This window comes from Geotrypetes seraphini, chromosome 5, assembly GCF_902459505.1.
Source record: "Geotrypetes seraphini chromosome 5, aGeoSer1.1, whole genome shotgun sequence".
Classification (NCBI taxonomy): Eukaryota; Metazoa; Chordata; class Amphibia; order Gymnophiona; family Dermophiidae; genus Geotrypetes; species Geotrypetes seraphini.
This window is the reverse complement of record NC_047088.1, coordinates 153,228,073-153,255,527: the sequence shown is the minus strand read 5'-3', so window position 1 is coordinate 153,255,527 and position 27,455 is coordinate 153,228,073. Positions and strand designations below refer to the sequence as shown.

Here is a 27,455-nt window from a genome sequence, read left to right as displayed (position 1 = left end):
AGGATAAATTAGAAGCTTTAAATAATGTTTTCCCCTTGTTCATTAAACTTTGATTTTGTTTTAGTGTGCTACATTTAATTGCTTTTGATGTTTTTGATCAGTCTTTATTGAAAAAGATGTTTGCTTACTGAGCTTGTTCATGTAACTCTGTTGTCACTGCATTCGTCTAGTAGCAATATAGAAATGAAAGTAGTAGTTGTCTTTATAATGTGGATTGTTATTTTCCTTGTCCTTTCCATTATCCCAGGACAAGCAGGCAGCATATTCTTCTAGAAGATCCCCGCTCTGTGGTACGGACAGCATTCCACAATTACAACAAGTGTTCTAAAAAGAGATTAGTCACCCCCAAAATTCTCTCATTCTCAGAGTAACAGGCCCATAACCAATATTTCAAAGCCCCTTACAGAATAAGCTTTGCTCTATCTGTACTCCCGCTTTAAACTCTGCTATAGACCAGTCCAACAGAAAGCGCAGCTGCGCAGTTAAATAATACCAATGCAGATTCGGAACCACTCTCCCACCTAACTCTCTCGCTGTCCAGAGCACCCACTGAGCAATACAGGGGCGTTTACCCTGCCATATGAACATGCAAAATTCTCTATGTAAAGCTTTAAATATCCCCTTGGGAACCGCTTGTAGTGGGAGTCTGGAACAAAAATAAAAGAAGGGGGAAGATATTCATTTTAAGCACTGCTATGTGGCCCCACCGAGAAATCCATAATCCATGCCATTTCTGTAAATCAGCTCTTACTATGCTGAGAATCCCAGAGTAATACAAATCATACAGGCGAGACGACTTTTGGGGTTTGTATACCCAAGTAACAAAGACAGCCCATAGCTCTTTTAAAGGGGAAGTAGTCAAGTAATCGTTGTTCCTCATCCTCAGATAAAGTAATTCCCCCAAATTCCGACTTGTCCTTATTAATTTTAAATCCCAAGACCCTGCTAAATGATCCAAAAACCTCCAACAATGCAGGGAAAGTTATTCCCGGATCTCTTAACATAAAGCAAAATGTCATCTTCAAAAAGAGCTAGTTTATGTTACATCCCACCCAAATGCAACCCTCTAATAACACCCCTGTCCCAGATTAAACTAGCTAAGGGTTCAATGTAAATATTAAAAAGCAATGAGGACAAAGGACATTCTTGTACAATACCTCTGGAGTCTACACAGTAGGGTTATTTATCTCTTCCAGCCTTGAACAGTAGGGAACTTCCTCTTCCTGTAGTGTCATAGTTTTAACAATTGTGAGGTTTTTTGTTGTTTGTTTTTTTTACCCTGATTTTATTACTATTTGTAAATCGCATTGGATTATGATATTGCTATCAAATCAAATTTTTAAAGAAACTTGAAACGATATACTGCTTCTTCCTCAACAAAACCACCACCTCAGAAGAGACGCATAAAAAATCTCAAAAACAGCAACCATCTGTGACTCAGAAGCCAGCTCAGTCTTTTTGACCTGCTTCTAGAGAGCATAGTTAAATTAACACCTTTAAAGCTGCTTCCTTTTCCCATTGGAGGTTGTCTTCCAGCATTTTACCCACGTTGGACTCTCATTACCACTGATTCATGGGACTTAAAGAGTTATAATGGAAGGATACTCTCAGTTTCGAATCCATTCCTCCAAACTACCCTCCAAGAGAGTCCTCTCTTACATCTCATCAGACGTCCCTTCTTCTTCAGGAAATAGATGCTTTACTTCAGCTAAATGCCATAGAGGAAGTTCCTCCTACCCAGAAAAATCAAGGGTTCTACTCCAGGTATTTTCTAATTCCAAAGAAGACAGGAGGTATTCATCAAATTCTCGACCTCTGAAATCTCAACAAATATCTTGTCAGGGTAAAATTCCACATGTTATCTCTTGCAACATTATATCCCCTTCTAGATTAAAAGAAATGGCTATGCTCTCTAAACCTCAAGGAGGCTTATACACATATCTCCATTCACCCAAATCACAGTAAGTTTGTTCTATTCAGAATAGCTCATCAACATTATCAATGCAAAGTTCTTCCTTTTAACCTAGCGTCATCCCCAAGAGTTTTCACAAAATGTTTGGTAATGGGAGCAGCAACACTTAGTTCCTATGGTCTCCAAGTGTTTCCTTAGCTGGATGATTGGTTAATCAAAGCATCCTCTTCTCAAGCAGTTTGCTTGGCAATAGAACAAACCATAGAGTTTGTTCAACAACTGGGGTTCGAAGCAAATTTTCCAGTGTCTCAGCTACAACCCTACCAATGTCTCCAATTCATAGCAAATTAATGGAAACACTTTTAAAACAGAGAATGGTCAAGTTTCTGTAATCCTGTAGATTACAGGACCAGAGGCAACATGGATTCACTAGAGGTAGGTCTTGTCAGACAAATATGATCAATTTTGTTTGACTGGGAATTGGATAGAGGATGTGCACTAGATGTAGTGAATTTAGATTTTAGCAAAGCCTTTAACAGTGTTCCATACAGATGTCTAATAAATAAACTGAGTGCCCTCAGAATGGGTCCCAAAATGACAGGCTAGATCAAGAACTAGTTGAGTGGAAGGCGACAGAGCATAGTGATCAATGGAGAGCACTCCGAGGAAAGGGATTACCAGCGGTGTGCCTCAAGGTTCTGTTCTTGGCCCTGTTCTTTTTAACATTTTTATAAATGATATTGCTGAAGGGTTGTTGGGTAAGATTTGCCTCTTTATCTCAGGATACCTCAATGAACTCTTGCATCTCAGTGGTCTTAAGCGTTCAACCCACTCTCTCAACAAATTACAGTTACTCCTTTGCTTCAACTGTTGCTGCAGTGGTGAATGAACTCTTCCAATCTGTTAAGAGAATTTTTGTTCCATACCCCTCATCAGAAAGTTCTGACCACGGACTCGTCCACTTACGCTTGGAGAGCTCATCTGGATGGACTTCGTATGCAAGGTCACTTATATTACAAAGGTGGTCCTGGGAAGACTAATCTGTTGGAACTCAGAGCGATCTACAATGCTCTCGGATCTTTTCAGCAAATTGTGACAAACACCGTTCTTCTTATCCGCAAGGACAATCAGGTTGTGATGTATTACATAAACAAACAAGGAGGCACAGGGTCCCTCTGTCTTTGTCAGGAGGCCCAGAAGATTTGGATCTGGGCCATTGCTCGCAATATATATTCAAGGGGAACAGAATTCTCTTGCAGACAGAACCAGCAGGTTCCTTCTACCACATGAGTGGTCACTCAGTTCTGCAGCCCTGCATCATATCTTCTCTCAATGGGGGACTCCTCATGATGGCAGGTAAAGGCTAAAGAGTTACAGATGGCATGTGTTCATTCATAGGATGTATTCCTGCATTACTTAAAGAAGGTAAATAAGAAGCTTTAGTGAAAGGAAGAATAGTTTCTGTTGAAAACTTAAAATTCTCCACAAGTAACATCTTAAAAATTTCAACAGGAGTCGTACCAAATATTTTGGGAAAATTAAGAATTCTGATTTGGCATTCTATTGAAGTTTTTCCAATTATTCAATCTTTCTTATAATACATTCCTGATCTGTAATAAATGTTGAAACAGTGTCTTTAAGGTTATCAGTTTCAGTTTGCAGTTGGTTAATTTTTTTTTTTTTTTTTTTAATCTTACTAAACCTTTTCAACTGTTTTAAGCAATTTTATCTACTTTACTTACAAGCGTGGCAATATCCTGAGCAATTTTTTCAGCGGTCATATCTAGCATCATAACGGCTTGCAAAAGGGTTTCCATATCACAACCTTGGGAGGCATAACACTTCCAACTTCCCCAGTTTATCTCTCTTCCATCTGGTTCAGAAGGTGGACTCCACCAACAATGGGCTCAGTTTTAACAACCTTCGAAATCCCTAAGCTCTCAATCTCATCCCTCGCTTCTGTCAGGTAAAGTAGTGGATTAGCGATGGGGGAATAAAAAGATCAGAGGCGTTCAATAATTTATCTACCTTAATAGGAAAGAAAAGTGTTTTTTTTTTAAATGTTATTTTTCAATATAGTCCCCTGATAGCTCCATACATTTCATCCACTTTTCCTGCAGTGACTAACGCCTTTGAAAAGAATTCTTCTCTTTGACCTTCAAACCAGGATGTCAAGGGTTTTCATCACTTAAAAAAATGCTGTCCACTAGAGAATGACATGGGGGAAAAATTTGACCTTGTCTCCGCCCCCTCCCTGTAAGCTTAGTCCCTATCCTGTCCCCGTGAGCTCGGTTCCTGTTCCCGCAAACCATCTGATACCATCCACACAAGCCTCGAATAGTTTTATACTGAATTTTTTTTTATTAAAATATAAAAAAACTATATTCTGTACAATTGTCATTTTATAAATCAAAGTTCTGGCTGCCGAACTAGAGGAAGATCTTCAGCTGGCAGGGCTTTGTTTATAAATGTTTATCAACACAACTACTATACTACTTTATCCAAAAGCATAAAAAAAAAAAGAAATATAATTTTTTTGTCTACCTTTATCTGGTCTCTGCTTTCCTCATCTGCTCCTCATTCAATTCCTTCCATCCACTGTCTGTCTTCTCTCTGCCTCTTCCATATGCTCTGTTACTGTGCCTCTCCCATCTCTCCCTCCACCCCCACCCCCATTGGTCTGGCACCCATCTTTTCCCTCTGCTCCCCCCCCATAGTCTGGCATCTCTGCCTTCTTCCCTTCCATATTTCCTTCCCTCCCCCAGGTGGTTTTTAGCATCTCTCCTCCCCTCAGATCTGTTATCTGTCTCCCCATCTGTGTCTTCTTCCCTTCCATCTTTCCTTCCCTTCCCCAGGTGGTTTTTAGCATCTCTCATCCCCTCAGATCTGTAATCTGTCTCCCCAGTCCAGCATGTGCCTTTTTTTTTTTCCTTTATCCCCTCCTTCCATCCAGTTCCCTTCAGCGTCTTCTCCCCACTCTCTCTTCCCCCAGTTCCCTTCAGCGTCTTCTCCCCACTCTCTCTTCCCCCAGTTCCCTTCAGGGTCTTCTCCCCACTCTCTCTTCCCCCAGTTCCCTTCAGGGTCTTCTCCCCACTCTCTCATTCCTCTCTTTTCCTTTTACCCCTTCCCTCTCTCCACTTTCTTTTGCGCGCGATTGCTGCGGCCTGGGAATCTATCTCCTCTCTTCCCCTCACCTTCGTGGTGATTTTCTTTTTTGTCTCCCAGCTGCCTGAGCTGGCTTTTATCAAGTCGCGTGCACCTGCCTGAAACTGTTGCATCAGAGGAGAAGATTGAAGCAGCCATGCGCAACTTGTTGAAAGCCGCCTCGTGCAAATGAGAGACAAATAAAAAAGAAAATCACCACGAAGGTGAGGGGAAGGGAGGGAGATGCCCGGATGGCGACAATCATTAGGAAGGAGGGAGGGGGCTGCTGGACCATGCGATCAGTGACCGCGCACGTGTCCTCCCTTAATTGCAGAGACAAGGCCATTCACTGCTCCATGGGGCGGTGAATGGCTCTTGTCCCCGTACCCGCGGCAACTACTTTTTTTCTCCCATCGTTTCGGTGGGTTACCTAAGGGTAATAGCCACCATGTCATTCTCTACTGTCCATGGAGAGATTGCTTCAAAACTTGGAACAGGAAATAATCCAAGGGAGCCAGGTCAGTGTAGGGTGGATGGTTCAGCTGTTGAAACACACATTCTCAGATTGCAGCCTGTGATTGTTGTGACATGTGCACTGGCACATTGTCATGAAGAAGCAGCATGCCTGCTATGAGTTTTCCTTGCCTTTAATCCTTGATTGACTCCTGCAAAGCAATCATTGTATTGACGTAACTCTCACCAGTTATGGTTGTCTTGTGTGGCATGAACTCCAGAAGCAAAAGGCTTTCATCTCAGAAGACAGTTGCCATGATTTGCCTGCAGATTTTTCTGTCTTGAATTTTTTTGGGGTGGGGTGACTTGTGATAGATCCAAGTCGCATCTCTAATCATCAAACAATTTAAAAAAATTAACTTGGTCTTCACTTAGCATCTCCAAGTTCTCTTGACAGCACTGGAGCCTTGTGGCTTTCTGACATGACATCAGCATTCTTGGAACTCACCTTACACCAACCTTGGACATGCCCAACTTTTCATGAATTATTTTCCAAACTGTACCTGCCAAGATGCCCATGTTTTCAGCTATTCGGGAAACCTTAATTTGTCTGCCCGACAAGATTAAATCCTCAGCTTTCTTGTGCTGTAAATTTCTGTGGAAGTTGCTTTGACAGGGTGAAGGTCATCTTCAATGGACTCTCTACCCAATTTAAACTTCTTGCTCCAAAATTTTACTTTGTAGGATAACAGGGCAGACTCACCATAAACTATAGTTATGTGTTCATGGATTTCCTTTGACTTTTCCCTTCTGTGAGAAATTTTATCAATGAATGTCCCTCCAAATCTAGCAGTTGATTTGCATGAGGACTCTCCTGACATTCTGTCTCTTGGAATGTTAGACTCGCATTGAGCTTCAACTGTGCATGAGTAACCTTGAGACATGTTACAACATGCACAGACTTGTTTCAGCATGCTTGCTACTTTATTTCATACTCGGGTAGATAAATTATTGAACACCCCTTATATATGGAGGTCAGGTGCTCCTCCGTTCATCCTCTTTGCAGAATCTGCTTCCCAAACTGAAGACTAGACACTAGCGGCAAAGCGAACCAGAGTCTGCTGAATCAGTGGCTGCAAAAGAGATGATGCAGTAGCCGGTGGTAAAACCAGCATTCATTGTTTACTTAAGCTTAGTAAGCTGCGTTGTGAAACAGGTAACAAGAGTCCCGAAATACACAAGAAAATTGTTTTAGGAGGAAATTGTAAGAAGCAAGCACACTAGAACACTGCCACAGAGCCGTCTGCCGTTTTGGCCTGCCCCCCACCTCCCCATCTAATCAGTTTTAACCCCTCATGATTCCAGTCTCTAATTTTGGGACTTCTACTTCTAAACTTTGCTGTGTCCACTTCATCCAGTGCCTTACTTAAAACAAAGTTCCATATGACGCATTGTTCTGTCAAAGGAACCTGATCAAGTTTCAAGTTTATTAAGTCTTGATGAATCGCCTATATAATTTGCTAGGCGATGTACAATGAAAATGACATGTATTAATAAATGAAACAAGTACAATGATCAAATTTCTCTGGAAATCTTTGAAATAGTCAAGACATTTCCTGCACCTGAAGAGGATTAAGAGGGTAATAAGTGCTCACTGCATTTCCTGAAGACTTTTCACAATGTGTCCCAGCTAATCTTAAACAAGATTGTACTGCAAAAAGTTCCAACCATGAAAATGGCTCAGTACCTACCCTTAAAATACTCTCACTGATATTAATTGAAGAAAAAATTAAGTCTAAAGTATGACTCCTCCCTATTGTGTCATCCTCAAATCTGACAAGAATGAAGGAAAGTATTCGAGACCTAAAATCAGACACCTGATCTACCTGTACATTAAAATCTCCCCAAATTTGGATATTTAACTGTTAAGTCTGATAGATATTCCAAAATGTAACCGTCAGCTGTGATCTCCAGAATTATATACAATACTCTAAACAAGATTTCAAAAGAGACATAAACTTCTTTTTCCCGTCCCTATAAAATAGCCTTAGTGGTATAAAATAGGGAGAGCAATGGCCAACAAGAAAAATAGCCTTAGTGGTATAAAATAGGGAGAGCAATGGCCAACAAGAAAAAGTGATAGTCAAAATTTAATAAGTAAAATATATATCTGTGATTTTAGCTGGTGAAGACTTAGTTCTGAGCCAGAGTTATCACATGATTTAATCTTCAAGCATTTCTAAGGCGATTTTCCAATACATTTCCTTTATTCACTTATATTCTGTTACATGAATGTTGTTACTTGGAAACTATTTAAAATAGATGGACAGCTGCAGTTTTGGCTATTATTGGATACAGCTGAAACATTTCAAAGGCACAAGGACATGGAAAATAGCCCTCATCTGTCTATGAAGGAGATGTATCACTGTTCTAGAACAGTTTTGTCTCTCTTTCAATGGCTCATTCTGTGTTCAAACTATAATTTTCTTTCAGAAATGTAAACTTTTTTTTAGCAATGCTAGATATCCCTTTTAAATGGGTACATATGCTACTATGAAGGACACCAAAATCCAAAGAGTAGCAGATGGTAGAAAATAAACAATGACAGCGAGGCTAATTAATTGTGTCTATGAAATGAACATCTCTCAATTATTGTATTATCTCCAGTTCACCTAATAGCACACGTAAGTGGATTATCCCAAAGCATCCATAAAATCATATGCAAAAATATAAACAAAATACATTTAAAGTGAAAAATATCAGAATGCATGCCTGCTTCACTTATATATGCTATGGGTGTTTATTGCTTCATAACAGTTTTCTTATGAAAAAAATTATTTATTTGTTTGGTTTTATATTCCGTCCTCCCCAGAGAGCTCAGAATGGGTTATAGTTTAACATTCACAGTGTTACAATTTAACATTACATAGGGTCACAGTTAACATTCATAGGGTTAGAATATGTATGCCTAGGGTTACCATTAGCAGTGTGAGGGGTTGCGTCTTTACAATCAAGATGTGCTGTTTGGGACCTTTGTCTAATAGTACAATCTCTCAGATGGTACAGTTAACATTCATAGGGTTACCATTTAGCAGTATGTGGGGTTACAACTATATAATCAAGGTGTGCAGTTTGCAAAATCCTTCTAATAGTACAATCTAAACACATATGAATTAGCTAACGATAGACATGACAAATAATTTGGCTACCATGATGTCTCATGAGTGGTCGTTCTTTAAGTATGGATGACTTATATCTGCAAGTATCAGTTGATTTGGTTGTAGTCTATAGAGGATTCCTCAGTGGCAGTTTCGGTGGAAGAGGGAAAATATTAAGACTAAAATCCATCTATATCCAGAATTATTTTATGTGAACATATCTACAAACTTTGGGCAACATCCTTGATTGAGAGCTTCCTGATTCCCAAGCTGGATTCCATAAGGGCAGAGGGACCCATGATCACATTGCAAACTTGAGGTAGATCATAGAAAAGGTGAGGGAGTACCAGAAGAAGCTCAACCTGTGCTTCATTGATTATACCAAGGCTTTTGACTGTGTTAAGTATAACAAGCTTTGGAAAGCATTCAGTGAGGTATGAGTACCAGTGCACCTGATCAGGTTAATCAGATCACTCTACTACGATCAAGAAACTACAGTGCAAACCAGGTATGGAGATACAGAATGGTTCAAGATTAAAAAGGGTGCAAGACAAGGATACATCCTCTCTCTTTTTCTTTTCAGCCTCTATGCAGAAATAATCATGAGGAAGCTGGACTTAGATGATTCAAGTGTTGGAGTGAAAATAGATGGAAAAATCATCAACAGTCTGAGATATGCAGATGATACTACCCTGCTGGCAGGGAGTAAAGAAGATCTTGATCTTGAAGCTAAAAGAAGAAAGTGAGAAAATGGAACTTTATTTGAACATCAAGAAGACCAAAATCATGACTACTGCCAACAAGAAAGTCCACATAAAGATCAACAATGAAGAAATAGAAGTGGTTGATAGTTTTATTTTCCTTGGGTCCTTCATTGATCACAGTGACGGTTCGACAGCAGAGATCAAGCATCGATTAGCTTTGGGACATTCAGCAATGGTGAGCATGAACCAAATTTGGAAGTGCAAAGACGTCTGTCACCATCAAACAAAGACTAATCACTGCCATTGTGTTCCCAATCGCGACGTATGGCTGTGAGCCATAGACACTCATGAAAGTTGATAGAAGAAAAATCGACGCCTTTGAACTGTGGTGCTTCCGCGAATCCCATGGACAACTAGGATCACCAAAAAAGATGTTCTTGATTATATAAACCTGGAGTTGTCCCTGGAAAGCAAGATTACCAGACAGAAACGGACCTATTTTGGACATTCAATGAGGTCTAATTCACTAGAAAAGGAGATGCTACTCTGAATGATCAGTGGTAAAAGGAAGCAGGAGACACCAAAAGCCCATTGGCTGGATATCATCAAGAATGACACAGGAATGAACATCAGTCAGTTGAAAGAAGCCGAAGAAAACAGGGAAGTATGGTGAGGACTGGCCTACAGAGTATCCAAGGGTCGGACATAACTGAAGGGATAGTAGTAGTTATAACAAATGGAAAAAGTATACAGCTTAGAGCTCAGGGAGTTCTTTCTAACCCATTATCATATGCACATGTATGTATATTTGGTGGGTTAATTGTGGCAGTTTTCGGTGGAATAGTTCTTGAGGGTGATGGAGTAGCAGAGAGTAATTTATGGGGTGAGAAGTTTGGGATTTAAGACTACAGCAGTTTGAATGTTGGCATTTGCTGTCTGCTGTGTTTAATTGTATGATAAGTTTCTTTGCTACAAAAGGTGGAATTTCTCCGACAATAGAAATGCACTGGGCCATTTTGGGGGTGGGGGTAGCTTATTTCTCTGGAACCTATAGTTTGTTTTGGCCCAGTTTCGATCTCAATGTGTTTTGTTTTATTTTGTTTACTACTTTTCTGCACATGCCAAATTTCATCCCATGCTGTTAAATTTTCCAAAAGTTATTTTGCCTTCAGACAGACATTTTCTTAACTTCTCTTAAATAATTCATTCCAACTTTCTTTGGGTTGTAAAGAATAAAGTGAAATTTTACAGAGCAGCAAATACTTCCTTTCTTCAGCTAGCGCCCTCCCCCCTTTTGATTCATTTGAATTTTATCTAATCATGCTCGTGTGATTTTTGTTATTGGGATTTGTCATTGTTATCTTGCTTGGTCGTGTTCCTTCTCACATTACAGTGACTAGTTAATGTTGCTCACGAGTAGCCATTCTCTTTATAGCTGGTCATTATGATGGTGTTTTATAATGATTATTTCTATGAGAGCCAGTTATAGCACTGCTCAGTGCTTTGTTTTGCAGCAGCCAATGATATAATGCTGGTGAAAGACATTTATTCTCAGTACAGCTATTCACTATTTTATAATGTGGTTTTATATTGTATTTTATAATGTGGTTTTATATTGTGTGCATTTATTTATTTAATTTATTTATTTATTTACTTGTATATTCCACACAATCCAAAGTTCTAGATGGATAACAAAGTGACATAGTCATTTCATTTATCACAAAATACCCACACAAATAGTGTTAGAATATTTACCGTAGTTGTTATGCAACTAAATATAGGAAGGTAATATTATCTGTTTCAGAAGTATGACCCAAGTTGTGTGCGCCATCAGCATGCTGGTTCCTTGTGTACTCAAGGGTTGTTCTTGTACAATCCCTCTGGAGGCTGAACTTGAGGGATCTTGCATCTTCTTTAGCCTCGGCTGCAGAGCTAATAAAACTTGTTCCCTCCCCTCTAGGCTATCTGCCTGGTAGCTTCCTGTCATACTCAGTTTGTTCCTTCAGCCTCGCTGCATGGGTGAAATCAGTTTCTTCTGCTCGTGATTTGTTTTGCCCAAGTGCTGCGGATCAACTCTGTAGGAGTGATCCTTCAGCGGGAGATCGCAGACATTTTAAATTTTGTCTGCTTCTGGAGGGTACTCTGTAAGCTTAAACTGCAGTAAGCCCTCTAGACAGCCTGCAGATTGGATCGAGTCTCTGGGATCGGAAGCCATCTCTCCCCTGATTCGTCTGCAAAGAGGTAGAGCGCAGGCTGCTGTGGTTCCATGTAGGTACACCGGGATCGGAACCAGACTGCATGTTTTCCCTAATATCCCTGAGGGGTCCTGGTGGTTGTGATCTGTGGTGACAGGGAAGGTGAGGCGGTCAGAAGCCCTTAAAAAAATCAAGTTTAATCAGCTCCTGAGGTACAGAGCGAGGGGTAGCGGCGAGAAGTAGCTCCGCCCACCCCTCTGACGTCGGAGCTCTGCCTTAAAAGGGGCGGAGCCAACGCCGATCGAGTCCAGTTTGCCTGCAAGCAGCCACAGAGGGCGAGAGGCAAGAGAGAGACTCGGAAAGCAGGGGTTAGGAGAGGAGGAGAGCCAGGAGGGCGCAGAGAGAGTGCAGAGCGAGGGGTAGCGGCGAGAGGTAGCTCCGCCCACCCCTCTGACATCGGACCTTGGAGCTCCGCCTTAAAAGGGGCGGAGCCAATGCCGATCGAGTCCAGCTTGCCTGCAAGCAGCCACAGAGGGAGAGAGGCAAGAGAGAGACTCGGAAGGCAGGGGTTAGGAGAGGAGGAAAGCCAGGAGGGTGCAGAGAGAGTGCAGAGCGAGGGGTAGCTCCGCCCACCCCTCTGACGTCGGACCTCGGAGCTCCGCCTTAAAAGGGGTGGAGCCAACGGCACGCAGCCGTTCGGCGCGTGACAAAGGCGAGCGACTAAGGCGCTCACCTTAGCAAGCTAGCCTTTGCAAAGGAGCCAGGAAACTCGGACACCAGCGGAGTAACACCAACAAACTCATACCAAGCAGGAAGGTAGATACAAATCCTAGACTTTAGCTAGCTACACAGTAGGGCACACTCCCTCACATACCACACACCTAGAGGGGAAACAGAGGAAGAACAGAGTACTCACTGACTCCAACACCATAACATAAGCAAAATCAGAACCGATATAAGCCAGGAGACTCACTACAAGCAGGAAGGTAGCCACAAAACACAATCTTTATCTAGTCACACATCAGGGCACACACTCCCGCACATACCACACACCCAGAGGGGGAAAAGGCACTCACAGACGCTAACACAGTAACACTAGTGGACTGAGATCAAACAGTAACACTAGCAGACTCACAAAAAGGAAGGTAGAAACCAGGAAGCCAGAAAACATCCAGACGACAGAGACAGAAGGTCCATAACCAATTTGCCCAAACAACTCAGAAGGGGGACAAGAGATGGATGCCCAGGGAAGCCAGAAGGTGAGCTTTCCAGTCTTCTGCACCGGCTGCAATATGTATGACTACCTCCCTTCGGGGACTAGGGCATACATTTGCAGTCGCTGCATGGAGCTGGATAGCTTGAAACGGCAAGTCCGGCTACTAGAGGAGACAGTGCTGAATCTAAAAGAACTCCTCACCTTTGAAGAGGAAATACGTGAACAGGAGAAGCTTCTAGTCCAGTTCAGTCCAAACGAAGAGGTCAAGGAACTAGAAAGATACATCGAGGAAGCACACCAGCAGCATGTGGAGAACAGTACCCAAACAACTCTGGAAGAAGGCCTGGATGAGAGAAGAGAAGACATCCCTGCAAATTCTGGAGAAAAGGAAGTGGAGACAAGGGGCATTCACACACCAGGAGTAAGAGGGAGACTGCAGGAGGACACCCCCCCACCCGAAGAGCAGAAAACGACTTCAGGAGTATCACAGGAAGAAGATCGGCCCTATACCATGGATGTAGACTTACGACCCCCAAGAAACCACCGAATAAAGAAGATGGGGATCATCGTGGGAGACTCCATCGTACGGCATGTGGACAGCTACACCGCAGGAGGAAGAGAGGATAGAATCGTCACCTGCCTGCCAGGAGCAAGAGTGAAGGATGTGGCCAACAGGATCTCCAGGATCATAGACAGCGCAGGGGGAGAGGACACTGCTGTGCTTATCCACGTGGGAACCAACGATGTGAGCGGACGGAAGTATGACAGGGAAGAAATGAAGGGTCAGCTCCGCTCACTCGGAAGAATACTGAAGATCAGGGAGGTGAAGGTGGCCTTCTCCGAGATCCTCCCGGTACCAAGAGCGGATGGAAGGAGGCAAGGGGAAATGCAAGCGATCAACGCCTGGATGAGAAGATGGTGCGAAGAGGAAGGCTTTGACTTCGTGCGCAACTGGACAACGTTCTGGAAAAGAAGCAAGTACTACAGGAAGGACGGACTGCACCTCAACGAGGAAGGAGCAAGAGTATTGGCAGGCAACTTCAAGAAGGCCATCGAGAAGGCTTTAAACTAAAGGTCAGGGGAAAGCCGACAGTCGACCACCAGTCGATGGTCCGGGCGACAGGATGTCCCATAGAAGGAACTATGGACAACTACTCAGACACAGGAGGGGACGACCACAAAGCATTTAAGAGAGACAATACAGGAGTAAGGAAGGATACCGTGAAGGAACCAGGGGAGACTGCTAAGCTTAAGGAGTCTAAAAAGGCAACACAAAGGGAACTCAAATGTATGTATATGAACGCTTGAAGTTTGAGAAACAAAATGGGAGAATTAGAAGCAATAGCAAAGAACGAAGAACTGGAAATCATTGGCATAACAGAAACCTGGTGGAATGATGAAAACAAATGAGATACAGTACTTCAGGGATACAAACTGTACAGAAGAGATAGAGTGGGGCAGAAAGGTGGAGGTGTTGCACTATATGTTCTTGAAGAACTAGAATCTGTGAGAGAGACTATGACAGAAGAGAAAGAGAAGCTGGAATCCCTCTGGATAAAGATTCCCAGACACAACGGAGCTGACACAAAGATTGGCCTTTACTATCGACCGCCAGGACAAATGGAAGAAACAGACGTGGAAATGATAGAGGAAATTAAACACGAATGTAAGACAGGTAATGTCATAATCTTGGGGGATTTCAATTTTCCTGGAATAGACTGGAACCTGGGGATTTCAAATTGTGGCAAGGAGGCAATGTTCCTGGAAGTGCTAGGGGACTGCTTTCTGGAACAATTGGTGGGAGAGCCGACAAGAGGAAACGTCACCTTGGACTTGGTCCTAAACGGCATTACGGGGCCAGCAAAGGAAGTAGAAGTCACGGTCCCGCTGGGGACAAGCGATCACAACATGATCAACTTCAGACTCGATGTCGGGAAGGGGAAAAGTACCAAACCTCAACCACAACTTTAAACTTCAAAAGGGGAAGATATGATAGCATGAGAGCCATGGTGAAACAACGGATCAAGAAAAAAATGGACAAAGTCAAAACGGTAGAACAGGCATGGTCCCTTCTGAAAAATACTATCACGGAAACACAAAGCCTCTACATTCCGAGGATATCCAAAGCAAAGAAAACCAAAGGCAAAAGAGAGCCGGCGTGGCTTACTAAAGAGGTGAAGGAAGCCATAAAAGAAAAGAAGGACTCCTTCAAAGCATGGAAACGCACGAAAACAATCGAAACTTGGAACAAACACAAGGGTGATCAGAAGAAGTGTCACAGGGCGGTGAGGGATGCCAAAAAGGACTATGAGGAGAAAATAGTGCAGGAGGCCAAAATCTTCAAGCCCTTCTTCAAGTACATGAAAGGGAGAAAACCCGCAAATGAGGCGGTGGGACCGCTGGACGACCAGGGAAGGAAAGGGTACATCAAGGAAGACAAACAAATCGCAGACAGACTAAATTCATTCTTTGCAAAGGAAGACTTTACAAAGGAAGACACTGCAACAATTCCAGAAGCAGTGAAAGTGTTCAAAGGAGTAACAGAGGACAGCCTTACCACAGTAGATGTGGACTTGGACCAGATATACCGCCAGATCGACAAACTCAAAAGCGACAAATCCCCTGGACCGGATGGAATTCATCCGAGAGTCTTGAAAGAGCTAAAAGTGGAAATCGGAGAACTATTCAAAAAACTTGCCAATCTGTCAATCAAAACAGGGCAGATACCAGACGACTGGAAGATAGCAAACGTCACGCCGATATTCAAAAAAGGATCAAGAGGAGTACCGGGCAACTATAGACTTGTGAGTCTCACGTCGGTCCCTGGGAAGATGGTTAAGGCGCTGATCAAGGATAGCATAACCCGGCACCTAGACACACACGACCTGATGAAAGCCAGCCAACATGGATTCAGGAAAGGGAAGTCATGCTTGACGAACCTACTTCAATTTTTTGAGACAGTGAACAGACAAATTGATAATGGAGAACCGGTGGATATTATATACTTGGATTTTCAGAAAGCGTTCGACAAAGTTCCACGTGTAAGACTCCTCAGGAAACTGCAGGGCCATGGAATAGAAGGAGATATACTAAGATGGATAGGCAAATGGTTGGAGAACAGAAGGCAGAGAGTGGGCATAAATGGGAAGTTCTCGGACTGGGAAAATGTGACTAGCGGTGTGCCCCAGGGCTCGGTACTTGGGCCCATCTTATTTAATATCTTCATCAATGACCTAGAGGATGGAACATCCAGTGAGATCATCAAGTTTGCAGATGACACAAAGCTATGCCGGGCCATCAAATCGCAGAAGGACAGTGAAGAACTCCAGAGTGACTTGAGCCGATTGGAGAATTGGGCAGATAAATGGCAGATGAAGTTTAATGTAGAAAAATGCAAAGTGATGCACTTAGGCAGAAAAAATAAAGAACACAAGTATAGTATGTCAGGTGCAACTCTGGGAAAATCTGAACAGGAAAAGGACCTGGGAGTATTAATCGATAGGACACTGAAGCCGTTGGTGCAATGTGCGGTGGCAGCGAAGAACGTGAATAGAATGCTAGGCATGATAAAGAAGGGAATCACGAGTAGATCGGAGAAAGTCATAATGCCGCTTTATAGAGCGATGGTCAGACCACACTTGGAATACTGCGTCCAGCATTGGTCTCCATACCTAAAGAAGGATATCATACTGATAGAGAGGGTGCAGAGACGAGCAACAAAGCTGGTGAAAGGTATGGAGAACCTGGATTACGAGGAAAGACTTAAGAGACTGGGGTTGTTCTCCCTTGAGAATAGGAGACTACGAGGGGATATGATCGAGACATTCAAAATACTGAAAGGAATCGACAAGATAGAGCAGAAAAAAAACGTTATTTACAATGTCCAATGTGGCACGGACAAGAGGACATGGGCTGAAGCTAAGGGGGGACAAGTTCAAGACAAATATCAGGAAGTTCTGCTTCACACAACGAGTGGTGGACACCTGGAATGCTCTCCCAGAAGAGGTAATTGCGGAATCCACCATTCTAGGATTTAAGGGTAAGTTAGATGTACATCTCCTTATGAGTGGCATGAAGTGACATGGGTAGGGGTAGGCTAGATGCACTTCTCTTTACGAGAAGCTTGGAGCGATATGGGGACCAAAACTATGCCAGGGTACACCTGGCGGGGCCTCCGTGTGTGCGGATCGCCGGACTTGATGGACCTAGGGTCTGTTCCGGAGATGGCGCTTCTTATATTCTTATGTTCCTTGCTTGTACTATGTATTGCAGGCTGCCATAGACTTTCATTGCAGCACCAGGGGTACTGAAATCGGGGTTTTGAGTGGTTTCCCTGCATGCCCTGGTCCCCCCACCTGTAAAATTGCTTTTTTTTGCAATTCCCTGCATTTTTCCCAGGTGTTTTTAATGCAAAATCAGCACCTGCGGCGGCCATCTTGGATTTTCTTTAAAGTTTTAAAAAGTATATTTTTTGGACTTAGAAGCTTCGTTTTAACTCCAAACTTCACAGATGGCCGCCTCAGGATGGGATGGCATGGATTCAGACCATAAATGCAGCGGATGGCTCACAGTTTCACAGCCGTGTATTACGTGCGCTGCAGCCCATGAGGGGCGTGAACCGTGCATGGATTCTGCACTATCCTCCAGAGAGGCCCTGCTTTCCTCCGACTCCGCTGGAGACACGATTCCAGCGTCCAGGACACCAAAATTGGGCAAGGAGGGCACTTTCGTGAAACGCAAGCACAGTTCCGGGGAAAAGTCTCATAAGTCTTCTAAACATTTCAAATCTTGAGTCCTGCGGATCGGCTCTTGCTGCAGGTGACTAATTTCCACTGGAATTTGTGGATATGATTTATCGGGCTTTAGGGAGAAAAAGGGCTATTCCTGTCTCCCTCTCAGACTCCGGTGTGGCAGTCTGTTCAGCCTTTGGATTCTAGCTTGTCCATTTGCTCCCTTGCTGGTCCACTTGAAAGCAAGTGGCAGCTCCCCACCATTGCCTTGGTACCTGCGTCAATTTCTATGCTGTTGCTATTGCATAGCTCTTCGGCAAGATCAGCTGATGTAGCTCAGCGGATCTAAGGGATTCCCAGAGCAATGATTTTCATGATCTGAGAGAGGATCAGATGGTTTGCAGTCTCTTAAGTCCAGCCGCCTCCCTGATCTTATCTCAGAGTCCCTGTGAACATTAAAACTTGATTCAGGCTCAGCGATTCAGGCAGAGTGTTCCATCATCACTTCTAAGCTCCCTCTTTCCGCTGCATTTCTGGACCATGCAGACTTGGCGGAAATATTTTTGAAGGTTTGGAAGGCCCCAGAGGGTCTCCTAAAGTGTGCTAGGGTCATGGCTAAGTTGTATCCCATGGCATCGGAATTTTCCCAGCACTTAGTCCCACTGAAGGTGGATTCAGTGGTGGCTCAGATCACTAACCATACCTCTTTGCTCTCGGATGGACAGATTGTGCTGAAGGATGTCCCGGACAAACGTGTGCATTTTGTCATGAAGCGTCTTTTTGATTCTGCTGCTGCGAGAGTGCAGGCTGCGGCGGACACTTCCTTTGTGGCCCGGGCATGTCATACCACACTCCATCAGAATCCTGGGGAGGTTGTCCTTCAGGACCTCGTCTTCCTGGTTTCTGGGGAGAATTTTTTGGCAGACGTGATATTGTGAAAGTTTTTGCTAAGCTGGGAGCTTCTTCAGTATCTGCATGAAGAATGTTCTGGATTCACCAGTGGTTGGGTGATTCTTCATCTAAGGCTGTGCTAAGCAAGTTGCCTTTTAAAGGTTTTCTCTTGTTTGGCCAGGGTTTGGATGACCTTACGGCCAGTGTGCAGGACCGTAAGCCTAAGGTGCTTCCTGGCTCTACCTTGCCTGACCAGGGGGACGGTGCGGCTGAATTTTTGTCCCGGCAAACTCATAGTAAGCTGGACCCCCTGAGGCGGGATAGTGTTTTGGAGCATACTCCAGACCTCGCTTAGGAGGTGCAGTGCGCCAACAGTCTTCCAACTCCCAAACTCCTGTCACTCCCAAGAGAAAATTATGACGCCAGGTCTCTGGATCGGGGAGGCAGCTTTTGGCCTTCCTCCCGGAATGGCTAAAGGTAACCTCGGACCAGTGGGTCTTAGAGGTACTCAGGGAGGGTCTTTGATTACAGTTGTTCTGGCCTGCGGCTGACTTCTTCCTTTCCACTCCTGAGGGAAACCGGATAGGGCCGACAAGGTGCACGCTATGGTGCGCCGGTTATTGCATCTGGCGGCCATAGAGCTGGTCCCAAGGGAAGACTTGGGCTCCAGAAGATACTCGATTTACTTCATCATGCTGAAAAAAGACTCCAAAGATTGCAGACCGTTTATGGACCTGAAAGCAGTAAACGCATTCCTGTGAGTTCCACATTTTTTGGATGGAAACGGTGTGCTCTGTAATGGCAGCAGTGGCGCCCGGGGAGTTTTTGGCTTCCTTGAATCTCATGGAAGTGTACCGCCACATCCCGATATTTCCGGATCATCGGAGGTTCCTGAGCTTTCATGCTCTCGGGAGGCATATCCAGTTCACAGTGCTACGTTTTGGTTTGGCATCAGCGCTGATATCATTCACCAAATTCATGGTGGTGATGGCTGCTCATTTGCGATCACTAGGTGTGTTTGTATGTCTGTACCTCGACGACTGGCTGGAAAATCTCGGGTGGGTGATCAATCTGAAGAAAAGTCATCACCTGGGAGTCTGGTTCCACACAGGAATGAACCGGGTATTTTTTCCAGAATCCAAAAAACTCAAACTCAGAAGTGTGATTCGGAACATGTTTGCGGTCCCAGCACTGAAGGCCTGGCAGTATCTGCAGGTGTTGGGTCTCTTGGTGGCGACCATAGATTTGATTCTGTGGGCGAGAGCTCGCCTACATCCTATTCAGTTATCCCTTCTGACGCGGTGGAATCCCCAGAGACATGCACTGAGGGTAAAGCTGCCTTAACATAGAAACATAGAGTATGACGGCAGAAAAGGGCCGTCAGCCCAACAAGTCTGCCCACTCAAAGAACCCTCCCTCAATAAGAACCCTCCTTCTAAGCATTTCCACGGAGCAAACCTATCTGTTTATCCCATCGTCCCTTGAAGTCAAGTGCGTTACTGGCTTCAACTACCTGACGTGGAAGACCATTCCATCGACCAACCACCCTCTCGATGAGGAAGTATTTCCTGATGTCACCATGAAATCTCCCACCCTTGAGTTTGAGCGGATGCCCTCTTGTTGCCGTGGGACCCGTAAGGAAAAAGATATCTTCCTCCACCTCAATACGGCCCGTAAGATATTTGAATGTTTCTGTCATGTCACCCCTCTCTCTGCATTCTTCGAGAGAATATAACTGCAGCCTGCTTAGATGTTCTTCATATGGGAGATCTTTAAGTCCTGAGACCATATTAGTGGCCATTCGCTGAACCGACTCCATTCTCTTCACATCCTTTTGATAATATGGCCTCCAAAACTGAACACAGTACTCCAGATGAGTTCTCCCCATGGACCTGTACAACGGCATTATAACTTCAGGCTTTCGGCTGAAAAAACTTCTTCGGATGCAACTCAGCATTTGTCTAGCCTTGGCTGAAGCTTTCTCCACCTGATTGGCAGTTTTCATATCTTCACTAATGATTACACCCAGGTCCCATTCTGCGACAGTTCTTGTTAAGCCTTGGTTGGCTGCGGCACGCAGCAGTACGCTGTGGTGGTTGAACCCGGTCACTCTGAACAAAGGACACTTGGACTGGGTGATCCTGACTACGGATGTGAGTCTCTCTGGCTGGGGAGCAGTTTGCATGTCTGTACCGGTCCAGGGCACCTTCATGACGAGGGAGAGCAGATAATCAATCGACTGGAGCTGCGAGCGATCCGGTTATCTCTGCTGAAATTTCAAGGGAGTCTCCACCGGAAGGCCGTCCATGAGTTCTCAGACAATGCAACGGCTGTTGTCTATGTCAACCGTCAAGGGGGCACAAGGAGTCCCCTGCTGGGCTTGGAGGCTCGGATTCTCTTTGCTTTGCGTCATCTGTTGGCTTTGTCTGCAGCTCATGTGGCCAGCGTAGACAATGTTCAGGCAGACTTTGTCTGTTATCAGACTCTGGACCAGGGAAAATGGTCCCTGTTCGGGCTGGCATTCAAGAACATAGTGCGCCGCAGGGGTCGTCCCATCTTCAATCTGATGGCATCTTTAAAGCACAGGAAGGCGGACAGGTTCTTCAGCCGCCAACAGGAGGTCGGCAGCAAAAGAATTAACACTTCGGTTCAACCTTGGCCCGAAGGGGAACTTCTGTATGTCTTTCCCCTATGGCCCATGATAGGGCATGTGCTGCACCGGGTGTACTCTCACAGGGGTCTGGTGATCCTTGTGGCTTCAGTCTGGCCCAGAAGACCTTGGTTAGCAGACTTTGTGAGGTTGAGCTCGGAGAGGGGTCTGCGTCTTCCTTGCCGTCAGAGGTTGCTTACACAGGGCCTGATTACACTTCAAAATCCGGACCACTTTGGTCTTATGGCCTGGCGCTTGAGCAAGCGGCCTTGAAGACCAGGAGTTATTCCTCTGGAAATCAACTGTATCGGCTTACGCGAAAGCCTAGAGGTGCTTTCAAGCTTGGTTTGCGGGGGTTCAGATGGACCCTTTGGTATCGTCAGTGGCTCATGTTCTGGACTTCCTGCAGGCTGGCCTCGGGAAGGGTTTGGCGGTCTCTTCGCTCCGTGTCCAGATTGCGGGACTTTTCTGTTTAGGTCCCTCTTCATTCAGGGGTTCTCTGTCATCTCACCCGGAGGTTGTCTGGATCTTGAGGGGAGCTGGGAGGCTATGGCCTCCCTAACGGCAGCCGTGTTCAATGTGGCACCTGAATTTGGTCCTACGCAACCTGACTCATGAACCCCTGGATGGCATCTCTCTGAAAGAGCTTACCATTACGACCGTTCAAGGTACTGAAGGGGATAGACTTAGTAGATAAGGACAGGTTGTTCATCCTCTCCAAGGTAGAGAGAACGAGAGGGCACTCTCTAAAGTTGAAAGGGGATAGATTCTGTACAAACGTAAGGAAGTTCTTCTTCACCCAAAGAGTGGTGGAAAACTTGAACGCACTTCCGGAGTCTGTCATAGGGGAAAACACTCTCCAGGGATTCAAGACAAAGTTAAACAAGTTCCTGCTGAACAAGGATGTACGCTGGTAGGGCTAGTATCAGTCTCAGGGCACTGGTCTTTGACCAGAGGGCAACTGCGTGAGTGGACTGCTGGGAATGATGGACCACTGGGAAGAAGCCTCCCCTTGGGGTGAAGGCTCGCTCTACCAGAGACTTGGCTTCCTCCATGGCGGATTCTCTGACGGTTTCACCTGAAGAAATTTGTAGGGCGGCCATGTGGGCTTTGATTCATGCCTTTACCGGGTTTTACCAGTTGCCGTACAGTGAGAGATTAGAGAAACTTGGCCTCTTCTCCCTTGAAAAGAGGAGACTGAAAGGGGACATGATCGAAACATTCAAGATAATGAAGGGAATAGACTTATTAGATAAAGACAGGACGTTCACCCTCTCCAAGGTAGAGAGAACGAGAGGGCACTGTAAAGTTAAAAGGGGATAGATTCTGTACAGATGTAAGGAAGTTCTTCACCCAGAGAGTGGTAAAAAACTGGAACACTCTTTCGGAGGCTGTCATAGGGGAAAACACCCTCCAGGGATTCAAGACAAAGTTAGACAAGTTCCTGCTGAACCGGAACGTACGCAGATAAGGTTAGTCTCAGTTAGGGCACTGGTCTTTGACCTAAAGGCCACCGCGTGAGCGGACTGCTGGGCACGATGGACCACTGGTCTGACCCAACAGCAGCAATTCTTATGTGGCAGCTAGGGGTGTTACAGCCTTTGGCGCTTCCGTTCTGGCAGTGAGCTCATTGGGCCCCACCCCTGAGAATTAGGACTTAGTTACTTAGAATTGGGATTTAATTACTTGGCTAAATTGGCGGTATACCCTGAAATACCCCCCTCCTCTCACTGTGGCTTTTTACTTAGTCAATTTATGGTTGTTAGGAGTTTGTGCACATAGCAGCAACAACAACAAAAAAAGTAATCCTGTAACATTTCTATTTTGCCTTTTTGATGAATATAAGCCAGAGTACATCAGTAAAGAAATAAAATACCATATATACTTGAATATAAGTTGATCCGAGTATAAGACGAGGTACCCTCCCCCCCAAAAAAAGGAGGAAAAACGATTGACTTGAATATAAGATGGGTGGGTGTGTAATATACAGGTGCCCTTCCCTCCCTCCCCTGCCGAGTGGCTCTGTGCTGGGCAGGAGCGCGAAAGCTCGCTCATGCCCGGTACACTGGGCCACGAGAACTGAAGCGGCCATTCAGGGAAGGGCTCAGCATGAAACAGGAGCATGGAAAGCTCAGTACACTGCTTGACCACCAGAGATTCAAAAAGGTACGCAGGGGAGGCGAGAGGGAAGTAAAAAACAAATTGTCAGTCAGCCAGGACAGGAGATGGGAGGGATCCCTCCTGTCTCGGCCCACCCCACCAGACCATATGGCAGGCCCAGCGGAGGCTTGTAGCAAGTCTGGGAGGGGGTCAGGTAGGCGATGACCCAAATACAAGATGAGTCCCCCATTTTTGGGCCCCAAAATCTCATATTAGATTTGAGTATATATGGTAAATACAGTCAAACCTCGGTTTACGAGTGCACTGGTTTGCGAATGTTTTGCAAGATGAGCAAACCATTTGCAAAATCGGCACCTCAGAAACCGAGCTTGACTCAATTTACGAGCACCCCCGCAATCCGGCATCCCTTACCCTGATTTGGCACCAGCACCAATGCACAGGACATTCTGGTGCCCAAAGATCCTCCCTCTTGCCTGGCTGGGACTTGAGCATCTGCATATGCTCAAGGCCTTCTGGTCTTGCTCGCCCCGAGATTCTCAGAGATCTCCAAGAATCTCGGAGAGAGCGACACCAGAAGACCTTGAGCATGCACAGATGCTCAAGGTCCAGCCCAGCCAAGAGGGAGGATCTTCCGGCACTGGCATGTCCTGTGCGTTGGTGCTGGTGCCGGTGCCAAATCGGGGTAAGGGATGCTGTTTGGGTGCTCGGGGGGGATGCCGGATCGCAGTAGGAGGTGTTCGCTGGGGGGGGGGAGTGTGATGTCAGTTCTTGGAGGGGGGGTATGGAGCAGCGCCGGTGGCCTCGGGGGGGAGGGGGGAAGAATCAAGCGAGTTTCCATTCATTCCTAAGGGGAAACTCGCTTTGATATACGAGTACTTTGGTTTACGAGCATATTTCTGGAATGAATTATGCTCATAAACCAAGGTTCCACTGTACTATGTTCCTGAAATCTATTTAAGTGCATTCAGCCAATCTGTGAATGAAAACCCTTATTTTTCACAACTAAGTTTTGGAAATTGTACCTTATCTCTGCTTGGAGATGTTTATGCATTTTGTTTTTATTTTCTTTGCAGCTGCTTTCCTTGCACAGTCGGTGTGCTTAGATGACACAACAGTAAAGTTTGAGATTTGGGACACAGCTGGTCAAGAGCGATACCACAGTCTTGCACCTATGTATTACAGAGGGGCCCAAGCTGCCATAGTAGTATTTGACATCACTAAGCCGGTAATAACCTCAGAATTGAAATGAGAAACTCCTGTGTTTTCTATATGGAAATAGGAGAGTCATGTCTTCATATGGAGGTATTTTTAAAGAGGGTGTTCACACCTCTTTTATGCAATTTTATAAACCCCAGACATTTCTTATCCTCCCTGCCAAGATTATTGCAAAATACCTGTAGTTTTTAATGCCTTTGGATATTCAAAATAATGATAGTGTTCTGACTGAACAGCCTCACAAAGGTTTTACAGTTAGTCAGTAAGCACTCTAAAATTATAAAGACTTGGCGAGGCAAGATGGCGACCAGAGCAGACGTGCGTGTTTAAGCTCCCGCTTCGGCAGCGAACTTTTTGCTAAAAATAATAATTACCTGCGATACACATGCCTAAGAGAAGGGGAAGGCAGAGAAGTATCCCTCTTTCTTTGTCAGCGTCTTCAACACCGCGACAGACTGCCATTACATCCTATGCAGTCTCATTATCTTCGGCGTCGGGTGTTTCCTTAGCTGAGCCCCAGGAGCGACTCAGCATGGACAGCGAGATATCGCTGAGCCCCTTGGGACCTGACCCTCCTCCACCCCCGGTAATGGCATCAGTGATCGATCCCCGTGAAGAGGGACCTCAGGAACAACTGAGAGTGGAGGCGATACCATTGCCGGTAACTCCGGGGGGAGCATCTTTGGAGGAGACAGCACTGCAGACAACTGGTGGTGAGCTTAGGGGAGGAGAGATCCGGGAAGTTAGGAGGACACCCGAGCAAGAACTTCCTCAGTTGCCAGAGCTCAAGCCTCTTGTCAAGCCGGCAGTGGTTACTTTGGACTCACTGTGGGGAGCCATAGAAAATTTGCAATTGGTATGTTCCGGTTTCATTTCCCTTATGGCTAATGTTTCAACTAAAGTTAAACAACTCGAGACTGATATTCAGGATCAAAAAGAGAAGATGGGGGAGATCCAGAAGACTATGGCGGATATAAAATCTTAAACCAAACAGCAAGTATTTGATAAAACTTTTCTTCTGCGTAAAATAGAAAATCTGGAAAATCAAAATAGGAGTTTGAATCTAAGGATTTTAAATTTTCCTATACCTAAATTTAAAACACCTAGGGAGATTTTTAATGATTTTCTAACCTCAACATTGAAAATACCGGATGGGCATTTGCCCCCTTTGCAGAAGATTTATTTTTTGAAAAGAACATTAAGAGAGCTACATGTAACTACAGATAAAGAAATTTCATCAATATTGGAATCATCAGATATTGAATTAACAGGACGGGCTACATTAATAGTTTCTTTGGTTTTTCACCAGGATAAAGACTCAATTTTGAGGCTTTATTATAATTTAAAACAAGTTTCCTATTTAGGAGAAAGAATATTTGTATATCCTGATGTTTCCAAATGGACACAATTAAGAAGAAAAGAATTCTTAGGTTATCGTGATAAAGTGACTTCATTGGGTGCTTCTTTTCAGTTAAGATTTCCATGCAAGTGTTTCCTATTGTATCAGGATAATAAGTATATATTTTATGATCCCGACCAGTTGCGTTTCTTTTTAGAAGGGAAAGGGATTTCTTTTGCACCCCAGTGAAGGATAAAGTAATTCAAGTCTGTAATTAAAGCCAAAGTTAATGCTCTAATTTCCTTAGTAATATTAATAAGTTGTTTTCTTTCCTGGAAGAATTTCTTTCTTGCCTTCTCTCTCCAAATTTGAGGACTATGTATTAAGGTATATTATTTCACAGCCATTTTGGCTTAATTTAATTTCTAAATCCATCAGTGAATTGGATGTATTAATTTCTGTTAATTTCCTGTTAAGCACATTTTTGTACTTAAATGAAAATCAATAAATAAAAAAAAAAAATTATAAAGACTTTATTTGAAGAAATCTAGAGAAACGCTCACAGAAACAGATATTAAAGAATTTATGCTCCTTACTTGAGAAGTAAGCTTCTAATTTGGTTTCTTTGACTCTAGTCGGACTGTGTTCCTAAATTTATGCTCAAAATTTCTGTAAACTCCTAAATTTAAAAGCTTAAAATGAGTATCAGCAGGAGTGGATTTAGGACAGAGAAAAAAAATTAACCTAAATTAGGCTCATAAATCTAAGCAAATTAATGGCAGACCCAAATAGACACACACACTACAATGGGAGTATTACTTCGTAATACCTAATTCTTTCAAAAACTTTCTAAACTTTCTACAAAAAAAAGAATTAATATTTTTCAAACAATGCTTTAATTTAAATATTAATTAAAAACATCACAGTCAATATACCATACAAACTCATAAACACAGGATGCCTGGAATTCTCCAGCAATGCTCCTAAGTTGAAATAAGCTATCATCTAAGAGTTCTAACAGTCCATCACAATGAAGGAGTACTTATCTCTTAAAGTTCTTATCCGAAATTCTTATCTTCTGAAGTCATCAGATCATCCTGGGCTCAGCTGCATCTTCCAAAGTGCTCAGTGCTCTCTCACAAAATTGGAGTTCTGCAGGGGACTCTGTCCCAATGTGAGGCTGTCTGCTGTTTGCTAAAGAGTTACATATATCTTCCTCTTGAAAAAGCTGGAAGGGAAACACATATAATGTCAAAGAACTTCCGGAGACTGCATACTGTGTTGAGGAAGTTTTGAGGTTTTTGAATTGTATTGACCTCTTGGATTTATGAACAAGATGTGTTGGATTGATGATTTTGGACTATGACTGTTTTAAAATTGAGTTTTTTTGAATGAACTTTTTTCACTTGTGATTTTTTTCATTTGCAATTTTGTGAGAGAGCACTGAGCACTTTGGAAGATGCAGCTGAGCATTGCTGGAGAATTCCAGGCATCCTATGTTTGAGTTTGTATGGTATATTGACTGTGATGTTTTTAATTAATATTTAAATTAAAGCATTGTTTGAAAAATATTAATTCTTTTTTTGTAGAAAGTTTAGACCCAAATAGAAACATAATGGCAGATAAAAGCCAAATGGTCCATCTAGTCTGCCTATCCGCAGTAACCATTATCTCTTTTTCTCTCTAAGAGATCTCACCTGCCTATCCCAGGCTTTCTTGAAATCAGA

The 27,455-nt window shown here is 43.9% G+C and overlaps 1 protein-coding gene across 3 annotated transcripts in view; it reads left to right on the top strand.

Annotated features, from left to right (window-relative positions):
* LOC117361507 (ras-related protein Rab-5B-like) overlaps positions 1-27,455 on the top strand; it is a 64,315-nt gene that overhangs the window by 22,479 nt on the left and 14,381 nt on the right. For all 3 annotated transcript variants that reach the window (XM_033946940.1, XM_033946942.1, XM_033946941.1), the window contains exon 3: positions 24,248-24,399. In XM_033946940.1, the coding sequence (XP_033802831.1) occupies positions 24,248-24,399 (152 nt within the window). The remainder of the gene's footprint in view (positions 1-24,247; positions 24,400-27,455) is intronic.